This window comes from Antechinus flavipes, chromosome 2 (assembly GCF_016432865.1).
Source record: "Antechinus flavipes isolate AdamAnt ecotype Samford, QLD, Australia chromosome 2, AdamAnt_v2, whole genome shotgun sequence".
Classification (NCBI taxonomy): domain Eukaryota; kingdom Metazoa; phylum Chordata; class Mammalia; order Dasyuromorphia; family Dasyuridae; genus Antechinus; species Antechinus flavipes.
Genome location: NC_067399.1, coordinates 622,028,186 through 622,049,173, shown reverse-complemented (window position 1 = coordinate 622,049,173; position 20,988 = coordinate 622,028,186). Strand labels below are relative to the sequence as shown.

Here is a 20,988-nt window from a genome sequence, read left to right as displayed (position 1 = left end):
ACGAATGCCCTTGTGTACACAGGAGGACATTCTTCTGGCTCCATGCTATCTATTTTCTGTTCCCAATAGCCTTTTTACCTCTGGGGTCCAAGCATAAAAACCATAAAGAAAACTGCTATTGGAAGAGGAGAGGGTGGGAAATTGGGTTGTTCCAACAGTTTTCTGGGCATAAATGGATATTCTGTAATTGAGTTTCCCTCAAAAGAAATACAAAAGTTTCAATTCTCAGTACAATCACAGAAGTCCAATGGAGACCATCACTCCAAAGATTAGTCATTTGAGATGGTCATCTCTGTCTGATTCCAATCTTACCCATTGCTCAATTATATTAGTCAGAAGGAATTATTGCCCTAAGTTTTGAGAATTCCACCTAAATAAGTATAACGAAGGCCTATTATGCACAAAACACTACGTGAGGCCCTGGGGCTACAAAAAATTCAAAGAGCTCGAAATTTAGGAGAGGAAACAAGATTTCTGTTCAACAAATACTTATTAGATGTTCACCTTGTGCCAAAGAAGGAAGCAGACAAACATGGTGAGGAGAGAAAGAAAGCAGAGAGAAAAAAAAAAAAAAGAAAAAAAAAGAAAGCAGAGAAACAGAGCACAAAACTACTTATTGCAGCTGAATCAAATTAAAATGTAATTGGGAAATGTTTGACAAAATAACAAAAACATCATACAATATACATGATGTTAATTTGTGATTTTCTAAATCAATATGCTACCCACAAGGAGCCATTTCTATTTGAGTTTGATTTTACTGATGGAATTGGATTTTAAGTGAGGAAGACCTGGTTTTAAATCACATCTTTTAAGTTCCTAGCTAAGTGATTTTAGTCAAGTCTTTTGAATTCTCAATGACCTGAAGATTCTGGCCTGAGGGAAGCAACCTCTGTGGAGATAAGGGGAAGAAGGAGAGGAACTGCTTCTATAGGAGTTACAGCCCCTGCCTCTTTAAAAGGAAAAAAAAAAGTTCTCACTTCCAGAGTTCTTAGCAATGTAAGATGCCACTCACTATGCTACAATGACCATGGGAGCCTTCCATCTAACTTGTAGCCAAAAATTCTACAGAATAAAGATAAAACAGGAATTGTGAAGTAATTATAAAGGCAAAAAATACTAAAGACGTAATTCAACAAGCATTTAGTAAGCATCTATTATGTATTAACCACTATGCTATGTGATGGGGACACAAAAAACAAACAACAACAAAAAAAAAAAAAAATGTAACAGTCCCTGATCTCAAGTGGCTTGAGATTCTACCAGATTTTACTAAACATCACAAAGTCAGTAGCCAAGTAAGTGGGCCCAGATAGTGAGTGTGCTATTGTTGTTATTTGTCCTTCTCAAAGAGAACTATGACATCAGGAATGTGATGCTATGACATGCAAGTGAATTACATTGAAGTGAGGGAGAGCTGTACAAAGGCTCCAGTCTCATTTTCTCCTCTAGAGTCATCTCGGTCCAGTGGTCAGATATAGATCAAGATGACTGGAGATGGCCCTGGCTGCAATGGAAGACCTTGTTTCTGGTCCAAATAGAAACAATTGCTATTGTTTCCGAGCCAAACGGGGGTCAAACAGTGACCAAGAGGGGCTTGGTCTAGGGCCTATTGTTGGTTAGTCACTGCCACCAAGAACAATTTGGGTTTAAGTCATGGTCCTAGATTGAGCTAAATTTTGAGATCTGCAGAGACCAAGATAGTAGGGAGATGATTAGGTTCCCAGAATATTAGGGAAAATGTCTACTTGTTTGTTCTTGCTATATCTAAAGCAATTTTTTTTTGGAAAAGCCAATTAACATGAAGTGGTCAAAGGGAATTAGTGCTAGTCATTGCCCCTTCAAAATGGAGGGAACATAATCAGTGAGACTGGAGGTGGGGGGTTCAAATAGGTAGCAAAGAAATAGATGTTCTCTGAACAGGTTGCCTGAGAACCCTGAGGGACATTTAACCTTCCTGGCCTTATTAGGACAAAAAAATTGTTATGGAGGGATTGACACAGAAAATCAGAAATATATGGCTATTAGTAGGAAGAGACAGATAGATGAGAAAATGGAATAAGTCATTTTTTGCCTTTTTATCTCCAGCATTTAGTACAGCCTCAGACACATGGCCTTATGGAAGTCGGGTGGTACGTTGGATAGCTAGCTAGACCTTACATCAGGAAAACTTGAGTACAAATCCTGACATCATTTAATCACCCAGCCTCAGTTTCTTGATTTGTAAGATGGGGATAATAACAGCATTTACCTCCCAGAGTGATAGTGAAGATCAATGTGAGATAATGTATGTAAAATATTTTGCAAATTTTAGCAGTGATTCTCAAAGTATGATCTAGAGAATCCTGGGGATCTCTGAAATCCTTTTAGAAGATCTTCAAATTCAAAAATAGTTTTATTTCCAATATGGTAAATGTCTATAAATATAACCCAGATAAACAAAAATGCTGTGGAGAGATCCTCAATAAATTTTAATAGGATAAAGATACTGAAAACAAAAGTTTGAGAACCATTGCTTTAAAGCATTATATAAATGCTGCTTATCAGTAAGTGGTTTAATAAATGACTAACTGAAATAAAGAATCCTGTAAAAGGAGGAAGGGGAACTGGCAGACATGATTAAAAAAGGTGGGACTTCTAGGAAGGGATGAGAACTGAGGAACAGCCAAGGGTAGGGATTGTAAGAGAAATCCAGGTAAGGTAAGAGAGAAGAAATAGAAATTGCACAAAAACCTCAAGATGAAACAGGACTCTGGGAGAGCTGCCCTGAACCCTCAGGCTCCTGACTGATCCTCCAACTTTCACTTCCAATTTTAGATCTTGAGATGTGATGCTGCGAATAGTCTCATGGGGAGAAGTGATAGAAGCTCTTCCCCTGACTCTTGCATTTTGCCTTATACACTCAGCAAAAGCTCAGGACCAGAGGAAGCAGCAGGGAGCAAGAGGCAGCATTTGTGAATATACCACTGCAGCTCCTAATGATGTCCTGCCATTGAAAGCCCTACTGGTTCCAAGAGTCCACAATTAGCTCAGCCCTGGCCCTTTATCCCAGGAGAACTTTTTAATTACAATAAGCATTAGGGCACAGGTTCTAAACTTTCTGGTCACAGACCCCTGTAGCATTCTCGTTAAGCTCATGGACCTCTGATCAAAATAATAATGAAACAAAATGCAGAAGAATATCAAGGAAAACAATTTCATTGAAATAAAGATGTAATTTTTTCCCCCTTCTCATCCAAGTTCAGGAACCCCTGTTAAGAATCTCTTACATTAGAAAAATAAAAAGATGGTACCTAATGCTAGGGAACAGACTCTTCCCAGGTATCTCAGTAGTATTTAACAGATAGCGAAAACAATCCAATGAGCAAATCCTAATCACTCTGATTTGTGTGCTTATCTATAAATTGCAAAGTTTTTTTCATGTAGTATTTCAGAATACAGTGGAATCACAGTGGTTCACCAAGTACTTTTCAAGAATGCCTGGGATGAATAATTACTGTCCTTTTCAAGTCTAAAATACTACAATTATATTAAATTTAATTGTAGTATGAGCTGGATTGGATCATAATGGTCACCTAGTCCAACTACTCAAAGATGGAATTTAAAGAGAGATGACCAAGGCTCATAGAGGTTAATAAATAACTTATCCAGAGAAACATAGATAATAAATGACAGAACCAAGACCTTATGAGTCCAAATCCAGTATCCTTACCATATAGTTCCTTAACATATTATCAAGACTTCTTAATCTAGGAATTGGAAACTTTTTTTAAAAAACACTTTGATAACTATATTTCAGCTGCATTTTACCAAGGGGGGCCCAAGACACAAGAACAAAAGTTAATAACCCTTTTATTAGATAATTCTGCCACACCTAAAATGTAAGATGCCATATTTCTCAGTTTATGTTCCTTCATTTTTCCCTAATATTTCTTTATTTGCTTCCTATAAGTTTTTTTTTAACACAATCATTTTTACATAATTAGGAATTAATTCTCTTTCCTCATTAAAATAAGATTTGGGGAATTGGTTCAGTTGCTTAACTATCTTTAAATCAAGACTTATTTCACACTCCCTTTCATTTTTGATAGATTTGCCTCCTGACTGGCTTTTGTTTTTTTTCTCCTGGGAGATTGATAAAAACAACCCTCTTAACTTTATCTTTTTGCTTTTTCCAGTTCTTCCCACTCTGCTTTTCAAGAAGTCCAAGGTTTATGTCATTACTTGAGTTGTATGAAAACATCTTTTTAATTTTTTTTCCTGAGGCAATTGGTTAAATGATTTGCCCAGGATCATATAGCCAAAAAGAGTTAATTGTCTGAGGCCAGGTTTGAATATGAAGCATCTTAATCCATCAGCCTTCATTCCAGAGATCCATAACTCCTTTCCTAAAGTATATTTAATATCTTTTCAATTGATCAATTTATTGGCACTTAATATATCAGTCACCTGTGTGATTTCAACCACTTTGGGATTCAGTTTTTTTCTGAATGAGAAGTTAGATTACATGACTTCTGAGTCCAGCTCTATATATATCTATGATCTTAAATTTAAGAGGGATAGATGTGAGAGGAAAGATGATGAGTTTTGTTTCAACTTGTTAAGTTTGAGATTCTTATCCTACAGATCAAAATGTCCAATAGACAGCTGATGATGTTGAGAATTCAGGAAAGAAATTATGATTAGATACATAGACCTGGAAATCCCCAATATAGAAATGTTATTTAAATCCACATAGCAATATGAGTTGATGAGATCACCAAAAACATTATAAGTAGAGTGTCATATATAGTATAGATACATAATATAGATATAATTAGATTATAAAAGTTCCATAAGGATTCAGACTGTCCTTTGCCTCTTTTTGCATCCCCGGTATTTAATATGGTGCCTGGCACAGGAGCTTAATAAATGTATGTCAGGCAGAACAATCTGAACTTTACTAGGAATATAATAAAGAGTCAACAAAGAGTGATATGATCAAATCCATACATTAGAAAGATTTTTCTGGTATGACCTGTAAGATTTAAAGAATGGAAACAGGAAGACCTCCTCTCAAGAACATAACACCATATACCAAAATAAAGTCAAAATGAATTCATAATCTAGACATAAAGAATGATATTATAAACAAATTAGAAGAACATAGACTAGTTTACCTCTCAGATCTGTGGAGGAGGAAGAAATTGGTGACCAAAGAACTAGAGATCATTATTGATCACCAAATAGAAAATTTTGATTATATTAAGTTAAAAAGTTTTTTTTTGTATAAACAAAAGTAATACAGACAAGATTAGAATGAAAGAATAAACTGGGAAAACATTTTTACATTCAAAGGTTCTGATAAAGGCCTCATTTCCAAAATTTAGAAATAATTGATTCAACTTTATAAAAATTCAAACCATTCTCCAATTGATAAATGGTCAAAGGATATGAACAGACAATTTTCAGATGAAGAAATTGAAACTATTTCCAGTCATATGAAAAGCTGTTCCAAATCACTATTGATCAGAGAAATGCAAATTAAGACAACTCTGAAGTACCACTACACACCCCAGATTGGCTAAGATGACAGGAAAAAATAATGACAAATGTAGAGGATGTGGGAAAACTGGGACACTAATACATTGTTGGTGGAATTGTGAATGGATCCAGCCATTCTGGAGAGCAATTTGGAATTATGTTCAAAAAGTTATCAAACTGTGGATACCTTTTGATCCATCAGTGTTTCTACTGGGCTTATACCCCAAAGAGATCTTAAAGGAGGGAAAGGGACCCACATGTGCAAAAATGTTTGTGGCAGCCCTTTTTGTAGTGGTCAGAAACTGGAAACTGAGTGGATGTCTATCAGTTGGAGAATGGTTGGGTAAATTGTGGTATATGAATGTTATGGAATATTATTGTTCTGTAAGAAATAACCAGCAGGATGATTTCAGAAAGGTTTGGCAAGACTTACATGAACTGATGCTAAGTGAAATAGCAGAACTGGGAGATCATTATATACTTCAACAACAAGACTATATGAGGATCAATTCTAATGGATGTGGCTCTCTTCAACAATGAGATGATTCAAACCAATTCTACTTGTTCAATGATGGATAGAGCCATCTACACCCACAGAGAGATGGAAGACAACATAGCATTCAGACACTCTCTGTTGTTATTTGCTTGCATTTTGTTTTCTTTCCCAGGTTTTTTTTCCTTATTGATCCGATTTTTCTTGTGCAGCAAGACAACTATTTAAATATGTATATATATATATTTGATTTAACATATTTTAACACATTCAACATGTATTGGACTACCTGCCATTTAGAGGAAAGAGTGGGGAGAAGGAAGGGATAATTTGGAACAAAAGGCTTTGCACGGGTCAATGGTGAAGAATTACCCATGCATGTGTTTTATAAATAAAAAACTTTAATTAAAAAAAAGAAGAAAAAAATTAAGTTTAAAAAAAGAACCAATTGCAATTGTCTATGCAAATGATAATAGAGGCCTATATACCAAGGTACAAGCTGGGAAAATAAAGAGAAAGGGGCAGGTATGAGAGATACTGCAGAGATGAAACAGAGAGCCTAGTAAATTATTGACTCTGAAAGTGGAGGGAGAAAAATAATTTAATACAAGATTATAAACATGGGAGACAGTATGTATAGGATTCTACTACAGTTAAAAATAGTAAGCATGAATTGGAGGTGTAAGTGGGACGCTCACTAGAGAAGTTATGCAGCTGGTTGAAAGGGTAAGTTGGGTATGGTAATATAAATTTGAGATTCATCTGCAAAGATATGGTAGTTGGAATGGAGGGATCAAAATGAAATTGCCAAAGGAGAGAATGTAAAAAAAAAAAAATCAAATATATTTCCTTCATATTCATTTAAAGAGGTCAAAAAGAGAATGAGGAGCCAGTCAAATCAAACAGAAAATATTAGAAGCTTATTAGAAATATCAGAGCTAGAAATATTAGAGCTTAACCAACTCTCTGAAGCTAAGAGAAAAGAGAGTATCCAATAAGAAGGGAAAGTTAATTGAAAGTTATAGTTGGTTGGTTGGTTGCTGTCCTTTATCCTCAGAGGACCAAAATGATATCACTATATTAGAGTCAAGAAAACACAGGTATTCCATCAGCCATATGTGAAACAATTGGTTGCAGCAAATGGAGAAGTTTTAAATGCTGTGGATAAGGTCACTGATTTGGGGGGTACACTTTCCAGGGGTGTCCACATTGATAATGAGGTTGATGTACACATTGCCATAGCTAACTTAGTGTTTGGGAGGTTCCAAAGGAAAGTGAGAGAAAGGAGAAGTATTAGACTGACTCCCAAACTGAAGGTCTACAGAGTGTTGTTCTGACCTCATTTCACATGGACCGTTTGCCAGCGCCTGTCAGTAAACAAAATCACTTCCATTTGAATTATCTCGGGAAGATTTTGAAGATCATCTGGCAGGAGAAGATGCCAGACACAGAGGTCCTTCTTGAACTGAACTGCCAAGCATTCCACCTCTACTACAGAGAGCACAGCTCTGTTTGGCTGACCACATTGTTCAAATGTCAAATGCACGCTTGCCAAAAAGACTTATTTTATGTAGAACTCACACAGGTCAAGTACTCATGTGGTTGTCAGAAAAAGTAACAGAAGGATACTCTCAAGAATTGATTGTGTGACATGAGAGACACAAGCACAGGATCACCCACCATGGAGTATCTCATCTGAGATGCTGTGTTCTATGAGCATAGCAGAGTACAATAGCTCAAAAGAAGTGGGAGATGTGCAAAATTAGAGAATCCACCCCAAATGTTCGCATGGACTACTTGTGGCTGACCTGTGGCAGATCATTCTGAGCTCATATTGGTCTGATTAGCCATAGTCAGACACACTGTAACTTGAAATCTATAGTTTGAAATTTTAGCATAGAGCCTAGAACTCAAGAAATTTTAGAATTATCACATAGATGATTGAAACTATGAGAACGGATGAGCTCATCAAGGAAAATGGTATAGAGAAAAAAGAAGGGGTTCAATTATGAACTTTGGGCAAATAAGATGAAAAGAAGTAGCCAGTAGAGATAGAAAAGGAAAGATCAAAGAAATAAGAGAAAGAAGCAAGTGTAGAACTGTGAAAGCCAAAGGAAGAGACATAGACTAGAAAGAGATAATTAGTAAAATAATCTTCCCTAGAGCAGAGCAATGTCCATCTGACAAGTCAAGTTTTAGTCTTTCATTTTGTTGTTTTGGTTTTTTAGTCATATTCAACCCTTTATGACCCCATTTAGGGTTTTCTTGGCAAAGACACTGCTTCAGCTCTTTTACAGATGAGGAAATAGGGTTACAGGTAAGACAAACAGGATTAAGTGAATTGCCCAGGGTCACACAGCTAGTAAGTGTCTGAGGCTAGATTTGAAATCAGGTCCTCTTGACTTCAGGTCCAGCATGCTTTGCACTATGGCACCATCTACCTACTCTTATTTTTCCATAGTTCTGTATTTTTTTTTCATATCTCCTACTACTTTTGGTTGATTAGTGAATAGAATGGGATGAAGAGAAATGCAGCTAAATAGAGGCAGACACGGTTAAATATTAGACCCCCCCAAAAAAATCCTAAAGGATGTCAATAATGGCATTCCAAGGATTGTTTCCCCATCCATAAAATGAAATCGTGGGGCTAAGGACCTTAAGGTGCCTTCTTATAAATTCTTATAAATTCCACAATCCATTTCTGACTTTCTTTCTTGACTTGGATATTCAATTTCATGCTAAGCAGACTATCTAACTCTACTTGCAATTAAATACTTCTAAATTAGTTATTCTTTGGTTAAGGTTTATTCTATTACTTACCAGGTACCAGATCACCCTGAGAGCATGTCTAGGAGACTTATAAGACACTGTTCTTCACTTAATCGAGGAATTTACAATTCAGCTTGAGAAACTAGTCACATATGCATGAAACAATAGCTAGCTCTGCAGATCACATATATCTGTGCTAAACTGTGAGATGTAAACACTTAACTTTGAGAAAAGAGGGAAACTACCATAGCCTAGAGTGGTCAGGGAAGTTATGAAGGAAGGAAAATTGGAATTGTATAAATTTGTGTTGTTTTAAGCTATTAAACGATTATAATTTTTTTTTTTTTTTTTTTTTTGCTGAGACAATTGGGATTAAGTAACTTGCCTAGGGTCACACAGCCAGGATTTTAGGGATACCCCATAATTTTAAAGATGAAAGCTTTAAATAGAGAAAAAAAATGAAATTATTCTAAGTAAAAGGAAAGACAGAAACAAAGGTAAGGACTAAGAAGAAAGGTAAGGACTAAGCTCAACAGCTGCAAGGGATAATGGGAAGAAGTTTCTCTGAAGTGGAATGTATGTAATTATAAGGAGTAGACAAAACTTCAGATCTAGGATGGGTCCAAATGATGAAGAGTCTCAAAAGTAAAGCAGAAATGTTTGAATTCTCTAAGGAAGTAAGGAGTCATACTCAATGTCTTTAACTGGGAAGCAACAGGATGAAAGAGGTCAATCTGTTTGGCATTGGTGTTCAGAATAGATTGGAGAAGAGCCATCAATCAGACATTATTACACACCTTGGATCCACAATGTGCCTTTGAGTTTCAGAGATGTTAATTGACGCCATTGTAACTCTCTTTGATCCTACTGTGTCTGAAGTTCTTACAGTGAACACTCAGGAAGAGTGTGATTTTAAAACTAGCTCTTTGTGTTGAGTTCACATTAATAACAGCTGACTTCCTTGCTAACCCTTGGAAACAAACACCTATAAGTTCATTGTGATAATACTTTGAGCAGGAAATAAATTCTTTTTAAGACAGTAAAATCTGAATGTTGAGCTGCTTTATGTTAAAATCAAGTGTTTTCAATCAATTAACAAGCATTTTTTAAGAACCTTCTATGTGCCCTCACTGTGTTCTACATTAGAGACTTGTTCTTCTTCAGTCCTGTCTAACTCTGACCCCATCTGGAATTTTCTTGGCAAAGAAACTGTAGTGGTTTGCCATTTCCTTCTCTAGCATAATATAGATGAAGAAACAGGTCAACAGGGTAAAGTGACTTAGCCAGGATCACACAGGCATTAAGTGTCTGAGACCAGATTTGAATTCAGGAAGATGAGTCTTCCTGACTTCAGATCCAACACTCTATCCACTGTATCACCTATCTGTAAAATTAGAATGTGTGTGAGCTAAAAACTAAATTATAATTATAAAACTAAATTGTGTTACATATAAAGTGGATTACTCCTCCAACATATCTGCATATTTATATGTTTCCAATGCCTTGACTCAAAAGAATATTAATAGCAGAAAATTCAGCATTGAGTCAAACTGAAGAAGGAGACATTTTTTTCATTTGAGAGAGAGATTTTGTTATCTTGCAACTCCTAATACAAAGCCTGCCTGCCATGCCATCTATATATCATCCAGGGCTGAGAAAGCTAGATGACCCAGTCAATGGAATCCACAGCCTGATGTCAGGAAGACAAAATTCAAAGTCTGGTGACTTTCATTCACCTCAATTTTCCCAACTGTAAAATGAAGATAATAATAGCATCTACTTCCTGGGCTATGAAACATTTGTAAAGTGCTTTGCACAGTGCCTGACACACAGTAGATACTTAATAAATGCTTTCTTTCTTGGCCCTGGCTATCCCTGAATTTTAGCATGTGACCCATAGAAATGCCTACAGGAAGAATGATTGGCAGGTCTGTAGAATCTGAGGATGGGCCCCAAGAGGTGAAGCTAAATGTGATAGCTGGGGATCAAGAAGCTCAGGTTCTAACTTTGTCACATCTTACCTGTGTGATCTTCACAACTCATAGGATGTAGAGTCTGAAGGATGAGAATCCAGCTAAGTCCAAACCCTCGGTTTTATCATTGAGAAATAAGGGAATAACTCCTTGCCCTAGATCCCACAGTTGATAACTTCAAAGATGGAAGTTGAAGTCAGGTCCATAGAGCTGTATTCTTTTTACCGGATCAATCTTCCAGACCTAGCCGACTTTTCCTCTCAGAACTTCAGTTTCTTAACCTGTAAAATAAGAGAGTAAATTGGATTAGCTCATGTCTAGCCCCTCCCAAATCTAATATCCTTTGCCTCGACCATTAGTCATTCTTTTGGGTTAAGACATCAGATACTTCAGATGGTATTAATTCTGTTAATAGCCATTGATTGAGAAAATACATGACCAGATATAAACTCTTCACAATAATTCTATGGTCCTCCTCCATCCAAGCGGTTCACAACCCAGAAGTTATAAATCCCTGGGCTATGAGGTTAGGCAGAAAGCAGGGGAGCCATGCTTCTAGGCAGAGCAACCAGAAAGGTGAAGGGTCAGCCATTTATCTGATATTTGTTGAAGAAACTGAGGTTTCTTAGAGAAAAAAAGACGGAAGGAGCAGGAGCAGACATAATAGCTGAGTTAAAATATGTGAAGGGCTGTCATATGGAAGAGAGATTAGACTTTCTGTTTGATCTAAAGGCAGAACCACCTTCAATGGGTAGAAGTTCCAAAGACTTAGCATTGATGCCAGAAAGAATCAGATATGCATAAAAGTGAAATAAGTAACCTAGAGAGGTCATGGGTTCTCCCTTTTTGGAAATCTCCAAGCAGAGGTTCACACAGCTATTTACATATTGTCCCCCTACCCTTAAAATATAGGCTCCTTGAAAGCAAAAACTGGTATGGAGGAGGGTAATATGTTCCTTCCCTCCTTTTTCCTTCTTTTTTCTTTCCTCCCTTCTCTTTCTCCTCTCTTCTATCTCTCCTTCCTTCCTTCTTCCTTTTTCATTCTTTCCTTATTCCTTCTTTTCTTCATTCCTTTCTTCCCTTGTTCCTTCTTTCTTTCTTCTTTTCATCTTCCTTCCTTTCTACAACCAGCACTTCACACATTTCCTAGACCACAATAAAGGCTTATTGACTAATTGACTCATTTAGATCATAGCAGGGATTTCTGCTATATGGGTTGAACTTGATACTGAAATCACTGGAGTTGCTTTATCTCACAAATTTTGTGATTCTTTCCATGGCAATTGACCCAAAAGAAGCTCACTCCACCACACTGTATACTCCAAGGCCATCTTTCCTCAAGTGTTCTATACAGTGATAGTCAAAAAAGACCCAACTATTAGTTAGAATCTAAGGTATCATCTTTTCCCCAATCCTTTGCTATCTGCAAACCTTGTTGCAAGAATTTATTGTCCTTCATCTAACCATCTCTTTATCTCGCCATCTAGGTCATAAAAAAGAGAATCCGCATTTGCTTAGCTATAATTGATGCTAAAGTTCAACCCTGAGATACTAATTGTCTCTAGGCAGAAATGTACACCTTTACACTTTAGATGTGGCCTACTCCCATGCCAGTAATTTCCTGACATCCTGAGCCAGTTTCACCTGGAGGCCTCTGGGATGTACGGGTATAATATGGACCAGTTTTTCCCCATCCAGCTGGCACTTTCTCTCTTGGGAGGAGTTGAGTTTTCCCTGAGGGAAAATACAAAGGGCACCTCCACACCCACACTAAGACACAAGTCTGCTGGTATTTAAAGGCTGACAGTTTTAGCCTGCTGATCCACACTATTGCCCAGACTGAGAGCACCTGATAGCCCCAGCATGAAATTCCCCAACTTCACCAGTCTCCTGTATATCCTGTTCCTGTGTTTGTTGGCCTTCTCTACAGAAGGTATGGCCTTTCTTTGGGAAAGTGGGGGGTAAGGCTGTAATTTCTCTTTCAGTTGGCCTTTGGGGACAAAGGCATAACTAGGGTGGAACAACTGGAGTTTTGTCCCAGGCTACCCATATTAAAAGGTATTAACAGCACTTGCAGTCTTTAAGAATAGTTGAAATAGAAAACTTTCCGATGGGAGTCCTCGAGGGTAAGGATTGTCATTTGCTTCTTTTTGTATCTCTAGTGCTTAACACTGTGACTGCCACATAGTAGGCACATAATAACTATTTATTATTATATAATTACATTATTTAATATATGATATATGTTACATATAATATTCCTATAACATAACATATTGTATATAATATTATATATTAATGTGTATAATGTATTATTATAATGATTAATGAATTGATTGAGGGCAGCTCCTTTTTTGACCTGACTCTATCCTTTTCCATCTTCTGCCAGCCCTAACATCATTTCTCCCTGTATATCAGCCTCCCAACAATAGGTAGAATACCAGCATGTCCTTCATCTCCCCATTCCCTGGTCCCCCATAGCATCCCTTACAAAGGCTGCATGATGATTAATTCAACACAACATAACTTAGCTGAAAGTGAGCTTCATGTAATTGGATCTTGCTGTGGTTTGTGGTCCTTACTCTGGGTACAAAAACTGCCTGTTATTGTTAGGGGCTCAAGGAATCACCTGGACCATTCTTCAGACATTTCCAGAGGCAAGCATCCAAGTGGGCTAGACTTTGAGTTCAGTTAGGGATTCTTTAAGTGAATCATAGCCATGTATACGTCATCTTCTGAAGCTTCTAAGCATCTACCAGGTCCCTAATCTTAAGCATAACTTAGACTTTTACCTAAGACATAACACAAACTTCCACCAACAAAAAGCTTGGGAAAAGAGTAAAGGGACAGTAAGAAATTGTCCGACTTGTCCAAGATAACGGCACTACTTCTAGACTCTGAGAGTCCTTTAAAAATGGAATATTTCGAACTTTGGATATAGAGATTGAATTCTCATGCCTCCCTGTGATCTGAAGAGCTGTCTGTCTGGATTCCAAGGTTTCTCACCAGTCTAGTTGCCAGACTGAGTCTTTTTCAACCTGGAATGAATGATATATAGGCAAGAAGATTTTTTTGTTGTTGTTTTTGTTCAGACTTGTGACATCCTTAGTTTGGAGACTTCAGGCAGGAAAGCATCCTCTACCAATGCAGATTGACAATGGGCTATCTGACAGAGGTGTCTGAAGCACCAAGACATTACATGACAGAATTATAGAGGCAGGGTTTTCTCACCCGGGGGTCAATTTTTTCACCATCATACCAATCTGCTGTCTAAAAATTCTGACTTTTTTCAAATTCTATGTCTGTGAAATTCAGTTCTGTAAATGTAGGAATATATTGTGCCTGCAGAAAGCTTCCCAGCTTGTCCACACAGGGAATGTATGTGTTTATTATAATCTCCATTCCTGAAAAAGGAAATGAAAATGAAAATCCCTTTGACTCCTAATTCATTGTCTTAGCTGAGAGAAAAGGTGTGCATATTTAAGAGCTAGAAATTTGTCATGAGAGGCCAAGGAAAGAGGCGGACAATATGGCATCCTGTTGCCTTTCAGAAAAACCCAGCTTTTGCTAAGTTTAATCTTTAATGCTTGAGGGCATGAGGAGGAATGGTAGAGGGAAGGAGAAAAAATTAATTTCAGGTCCCTGAAAGTTTTCATTGTCAATGAGTGAGAACTTTTCTAAATCTTCCAACAAGAGATGGCAGAAAGTCTGCCTACATGATTACCCCAGCCCACAAGCTCTCTCCTCAAGCTAGAAAGCATTTATTAGCTCTACTTTTCATTAAATACTTAATCATATGCCATTATAGTTATTTGATTTTTAATGTTCTATCTCTCCAAATGCATGACAATGCATCCTTACTACCTGGGGCCTGCTGTAATGGAGACAATATTGTTCCTGATTTTGGAGTCAGAATATCTTGGATCAAATCTTTCTTTAAATACTTGGGAAAGTAATTTAAGGTCTCAAACCCAATGCTTAGAATTAGAAATTTCACTATCTGATTTAATGGAACGTGAACACATGTACTATGAGTGCATACAGGTGTAGTAGTCCTGTTGCAGAATGGAAATGTTTCTGTTTATGTCTCTCCAGGTGCAAGACGCAATAAACCTCGGAAAGGTCTTTGCTGCCATAATGGTCCAAACCATGCATTCAAAAGTTTGAAAGGTAATCAGTTCAGTCTCTTCCTTTGGAGCTATCGGAAGTCTACGATTATTTCCAGGACCTCTGAACCAATAATTTTACTTGAGAAATAAAAGGGGGAATCTTTCCTAGTTTCTAAGGCTCCCCTTTAACCCCACAATCACCAGAGGAAGGGAGAGCAGGAGGAAGAAGTGGTTGTAAGAACAATAGATTTGTTTATCAGAAGTCACTTAACATCTGAGTCTCTGTCTGAAGTGAATCTTCGTAGTTAGATTAGATCTAGAATTATTAACTCAGAGTCCAATGAGACACAGATAAGAGAAATAAATAGAGAGAGATAAATAGATCATTTTATTACAGTATAATTGGCTTCCTTTGTAACCCTGTGCATTTAAAAACACTACTGTGAGAAGGTTATCAAAGAGATATGTAACCCCCTGTATCATATGATGTCAAGAGCGTAATCCTCTGTCTCTTTGCTTCTCAGCTACTAAGTAACTGGAAGGGGAAAAAAATCCTTTCTAGAGCTTCTCAGAATTTTCAATCATTAGGCTTGTGGATTCAAGGTAAATGGGTGAGGTAAGGAATTTAGAAATTATAGGGAAACAGATAATGTGATAAGATTATCCCAGGGTCTTGCTATTGGATTTTATCAATCCTCACTTCTCCCCAATCCCTCCCCATTTTCAAGTTCACCGAAGGGCTGACTGGCAAAGTGGGAGCCAGGGGCAAAAATAACTGAGTCTTCTACTAGTCACCAAATTGAAGTGTGAGCCACCTGAGGAGAGGAGGAGTGGGGAAGAGGTGATGGTAAAGACGCCGATATCCTCCCATACCAACACTATCCTCCAATCTGTTCTCCCAGGAGGACCTCAAAGGAGGTTTAGCAGCTGGTGGCTATTAAACAGGTTTATCCAAGACCTGGGGAGAGATGTGATGATGAGGTCCTTAGATGCTCAGGCATTCCTTCAATTGGGTTCAGGGGGAAAAAACATTCATCATGTGTCTAATATACACAAAGAGGCAGCCAGATGGCACAGTGGATAGAGTGCTGATCCTGGAGTCAGGAAGGCTCATCTTCCTGAGTTCAAACCTGGCCTCAGAACTTATTACCTGAGTGACCATCACTTAACCTCATTTGCCTCAGTTTCCTCATCTGTAAAAGGAGCTGGAGAAGGAAATGGCCAACCATTTCAGAATCACTACTAAGAAAACTCCAAATGGGGTCACAAGGAGTTGGATACACTTGAAATAACTGAAAAACAACTAGTTTATATAAAATGTAGATGATGTATGCATATATATATATATACATATATATATATATATATATTCTCTTTTTTAGGTGTATAAGGTCAATGAAAGATATCTATGTTCATTATTACAGTAAAATAATTTTGCTGATGGTAACGTGTCTTGAAGGAAATTATTGATTCCAAGAGGCAGTGAGAGATGAGAAGAGAGAATGGTCAATTTGCAAGCACAAAAATAGAGCATATATAGGGAACAGTAATTAATCACATTGGCTGTGATGTATTATATGGGAGAGAAGTAACATACAAACAGCATGGAAAGGAAAGGTTGAAGACAGAAAAAATTTTAAATATTAAACTGAGGGGTTAGTATTTGTCCTAGAGTCAACAGGGAACCACCAAAGTTCTTTGAGCTGGATCAGCCCTGTGTTTTTCTTCTTGGCAAGTAAGGAGTGAATCTGCAAATCTTGGATTTTTTAAAAAATGTGTTTTCTTAAGACATAAGATTTCCTACCACCTTCTGTTATCTACCAGTAAAGCATATTTTTCACTTCACTGTAATAGGGCTGGGGATACTGTCACCCATGTGTTGATTGTATTTGATTTTGTAAACATATGTCTGCCTTGTCCTAATTAAAATCTCTCTCCCTCTCCTTCTCTCTCCCTCCATCTCTCCCTTCCCCTGTCTCTGTCTCTCTCTCCATCTCTCTGTCTCTCTCTCTCTCTTCCTTCTCTTCCTCCTTTTCCTTCTTCTTCTTCTTCTCCTCTTCTTCCTTCTCCTCCCTCCTTCCCTCTCTCTACTGTCCTTTTCTTTTTCTCTCTTCTTGTCTCTGTCTCTCTATATGTCTCTCTGTGTCTCTCTCTCTTTTTCTCTTTCTCTTTGTCTCTCTTCTTCCCCTCCTTTTCTTTCCTCCTCCTTCTTCTCCTCCTTCTCCTCCTTCTCCTTCTCTTCCTCCTTTTCCTTCTTCTTCTTCTTCTCCTCTTCTTCCTTCTCCTCCCTCCTTCCCTCTCTCTACTGTCCTTTTCTTTTTCTCTCTTCTTGTCTCTGTCTCTCTATATGTCTCTCTGTCTCTCTCTCTCTTTTTCTCTTTCTCTTTGTCTCTCTTCTTCCCCTCCTTTTCTTTCCTCCTCCTTCTTCTCCTCCTTCTCCTCCTTCTCCTTCTCTTCCCTCCTCTCGCTCTCTCATTTTTTCTCCCTATTTCTCTCTTTCTCTCTCTGTCTCTCTGTCTGTGTGTCTCTCTCCATTTCTCTTTTTCTCTGTTTCTGTCTCTGTCTCTCTTTCTCCCCCTCTATTTTTCCTTCTCTATATACACATCTTTCTTTCTCCCTGTTTTCTCTCTATCTCTGTCATTCACCTCTCTCCCTCCCCTCCCTTTTTATTGATCCATCATTCCTCCCATACCCAATCCTTCTTCTCTTATTCTCAGGGAGAAATCCAAAAATGTCGCTACACTACAAGTTATGTAAAGGCAAAATCAGTCCTTGTAAGAAGATCCCTGGGGCACTTCCTCAGATATAACAAACCAGAATAGGAAACCATGGAGAAAGCAAAGACCAAGAGCCCTTCTCTGATCTCCAAGCTTACAACACTCACTGCTTTTTGGTTTCAACCTAAAGCTCCTCATCATTCATAGAAGATTCATTCTTCTCCAAGCTGCATCATGCTGATGATCCACTGCATCCAGCTCACTAAAGGACAAACACTCTTCTTTGTCACTAAATCTTTCAAACTCAACCACTCTTTGGCCAGTTGTGTTATTTATTCTTCCCAGTCTCCAGAGTGGAAGCTCCTCTAGCTGTCTGTGCCAAGGAAACATAGATCACATTATCTCTGTCCCTCTGTAACATCTACACTTAACTGATCCTGCCATTCTGTTCTTTAAACGGTAGTTTGTTATAGTATTGTAACTAATGAATGAATCACAGGTTTAAACCTCCTGAGTGGTTCTTATGTGCTAAATCCCCAAAGAACAAGTACAAAGGATTCCATTACAGGGTATGTGCCATAAGACAGGATTAGCACTCACCTTATAACTAGCCATGTTTGAATTGACTTCCAATATACCCAGTTGTGTAATTTGGGGGCTGAATGAGGTCCTGGGAAGGAGACGGAAGTTGTGTAGTACAGTGGAATAAAGTTCTGTGTTTAGCACTTTGCCGCTTACTAGCTATTTAGTGTTGGACTGGCCACATGGGTTTCATCTATAAAATGAAGGATTCTGACTTGGTCTTTTGGGTCTCATTCATCCCTGAGGATTATTGATTTCAAGTCTGAAAGACATAATTTAAAAATCCTGAGATTTCAAGGCACTTAAAAAATCATTTACTTTTATCCAAAGGAAAGACTTCTTGGGAAGAGAATTCCAGTTTTTTCATATATTCCAACAGCCAATTGCTTCAGTGTAAACTCCATCTTTATGTCTCACTATATCTTTGAACAATAAAGATGTTTTCCAGTCAACAAATTAATCTAAAGTATTTATTAAGAGTTTGATATGTGTTCAGCACTGTACAAACACTGAAGATATAAAAGAAGGTTAAAAACAGTTCCTTTCTAAAGGAAACTTGTAATTTAACAGAAAAAGCAACATTTAAATAAACATATATAAAGAGTAAATGGATGGTAGAGGGAAGGCCATTAGGAGCTGGAGGAACCAGGAAAGGCCTCCAGTAAATTTTTATCCTCCAGAATAAGGGAAAGGAAAGATAGGTAGAGAGGAAAGAAAAGAAGAAAGAAGAAAAAAAGGAAGAGAAATGGAGAAAAAAGGAAGAAGAAGGAAGAAGGAGCCAGTACTGGGTCCTATGGAAATAATCTGAGCAAGAAAAAGAATAGCCAATATGGGTGAACTAATTAACCTATAGAATTATTAAGTACTCAGGGGAAAGGATTTCTGGTAGAAGCCTAAGCAAAAGGTACCAAACATTCATATGACTGAAGGCATGTGCCCTACAACTTTCCTGAGTGCTGCCAGGACCAGATTAAAATATTATTGGAAAATATTTAACAAGTACATAAAAATTCAGTGGAACATAATTATTGTTAATATGTGTTTTTCTAATTCACTGTGTATCCAGCAGGGCTCCTTAGGTGGTTTAGTAGCCCTTGTTTCTGTTGGAGTTTGAGAACACTAATATATACAATATTGTGTTTATGTACATTTCTTTTAAGTGGATAGATGACTCTGTCCTTAATGGGCTTATTTCCCACTAAATCTTCTTCTTTATCAGATCCTAGGGCTTCAAAGTCTGCCATCTTTCTGCTTCCTAGAAATGTTTGTCCAGGACATTTGTAATGTCTCCCATTGTCACATTTTGGGGAAAGTCCAGAATTGTGATTTCATTGGGATAGGGAATTTCACCTTCACAGGTATGAGATCATCAACTCCTTTTTTAATGCATATTCTTAGGGAGTTGCCTGGGACACTGAGAAATTAGGCAATTTTCCCAGTGGGTCAGTGGTTAGATGAGGAAACTGCATCAAAAGCAGGAATTGAACCCAGATTCCAAAGCTGGTCCTTCATTCACCACACAATGCAACTCTAATATATAGTACTTCATCTACTTTCTAAATGACATGCAATGTCATTTAATAAGTTTACTTATTTTAGGTCATTCTTCCTAGTACTAGACTGGATTGGAGCACTCAAAGAATACAAGTATTGTCCATGGCTCTACTATTAGAACTGGCTGTGTGATCTAGGGCCAGCTGATTATGGAGCTTCAAGTAAGTCTAGAGATTAGATGGTCTTTTCCTCTAAAATTTTATGATCTCAAATGAAAGGTAGTATGGCATAGTGGATAGAGGATGGACTTGGAAATGAAAAAGAATCAGATTCAAATCCTTACTCTAATCCACACTAGTAATCTTGAACAAACCATACTTTTCTGTAGTCCACACAACTCCCAAAGACTCAAATTTACAGGAGTGATCTCTGCAAGGGCGAATGGAGTTTCCCCTACACCAGTGGTTCTCAAACTTTTGTTTTCAGTATCTTTATCCTATTAAAAATTATTGAGGATCTCTCCAAAGCGTTTTTGTTTATCTAGATTATATTTATAGACATTTACCATATTGGAAATAAAAACTATTTTTGAATTTGTAGACCCTTTAAAAGGGTTTCAGAGATCCTCAGGATTCTCTAGATCATACTTTGAGAACCATATGGTGTAGGGCCTACACCATGAAATCACAAATCTGGATCATACTCTTAGAAATACTCTTAGAAGAATTATAACCGGAAATTCCAACACCTTGTACTTTTCTAATAACAGAAGATTCTTCTGCCCCACCTTCTCTACCCTTGCCCTGCCCTCCTTTCCTCTCCTCTGCCCTGCCCAATTTTACAAAAATTAAATACTAGGAGGAAAAGCATTTCCTTACAATCCCACAAAACAAACTAAAGCTATGAGATTGCTAGGCAGCCGACAGTAAATATTTATGACATTCCAGTAAATATATATATAGAACACTGGCTGTTGAGCCATATAGTGAGAGATGTTGGAAGTAGAAGAGGAGGATATAAAAGAAATAAAAGACTGAATGTGAGAAATCTTCCAGGAAGGAGGATTATGAATGATCATAATCTTTAGAGTGGGGATTAGGGTGGGGGTAGTTTTGAATAAAAAGCAGGAATGAGCTTTTCTTATTGAATCTGAAATAATCATTCTTCACTTATCTAGTTACCACCTTGACATTTTGAAGTGGCTCAATGTTACAAAAGGGTTGCCTTTCCATTACACCTCCTCAGAGGCATTGGGGAACAACCCAGACGCAGGGACTTCTTTTTATGAAGCAGTACGAAGTGAGGCAGTGGGACAATGGGAGGTCTTG

The 20,988-nt window shown here is 37.6% G+C and overlaps 1 protein-coding gene across 1 annotated transcript; it reads left to right on the top strand.

Annotated features, from left to right (window-relative positions):
• The first annotated feature begins 12,563 nt into the window (after positions 1-12,563).
• Positions 12,564-18,622, top strand: GPR15LG (G protein-coupled receptor 15 ligand). Its single transcript, XM_051973982.1, has 3 exons — positions 12,564-12,691; positions 14,854-14,928; positions 17,585-18,622. The coding sequence occupies exons 1-3, from the start codon at positions 12,622-12,624 to the stop codon at positions 17,674-17,676; spliced, it is 237 nt and encodes a 78-aa protein (XP_051829942.1). The 5' UTR covers positions 12,564-12,621; the 3' UTR covers positions 17,677-18,622.
• The last annotated feature ends 2,366 nt before the right edge of the window (positions 18,623-20,988 follow it).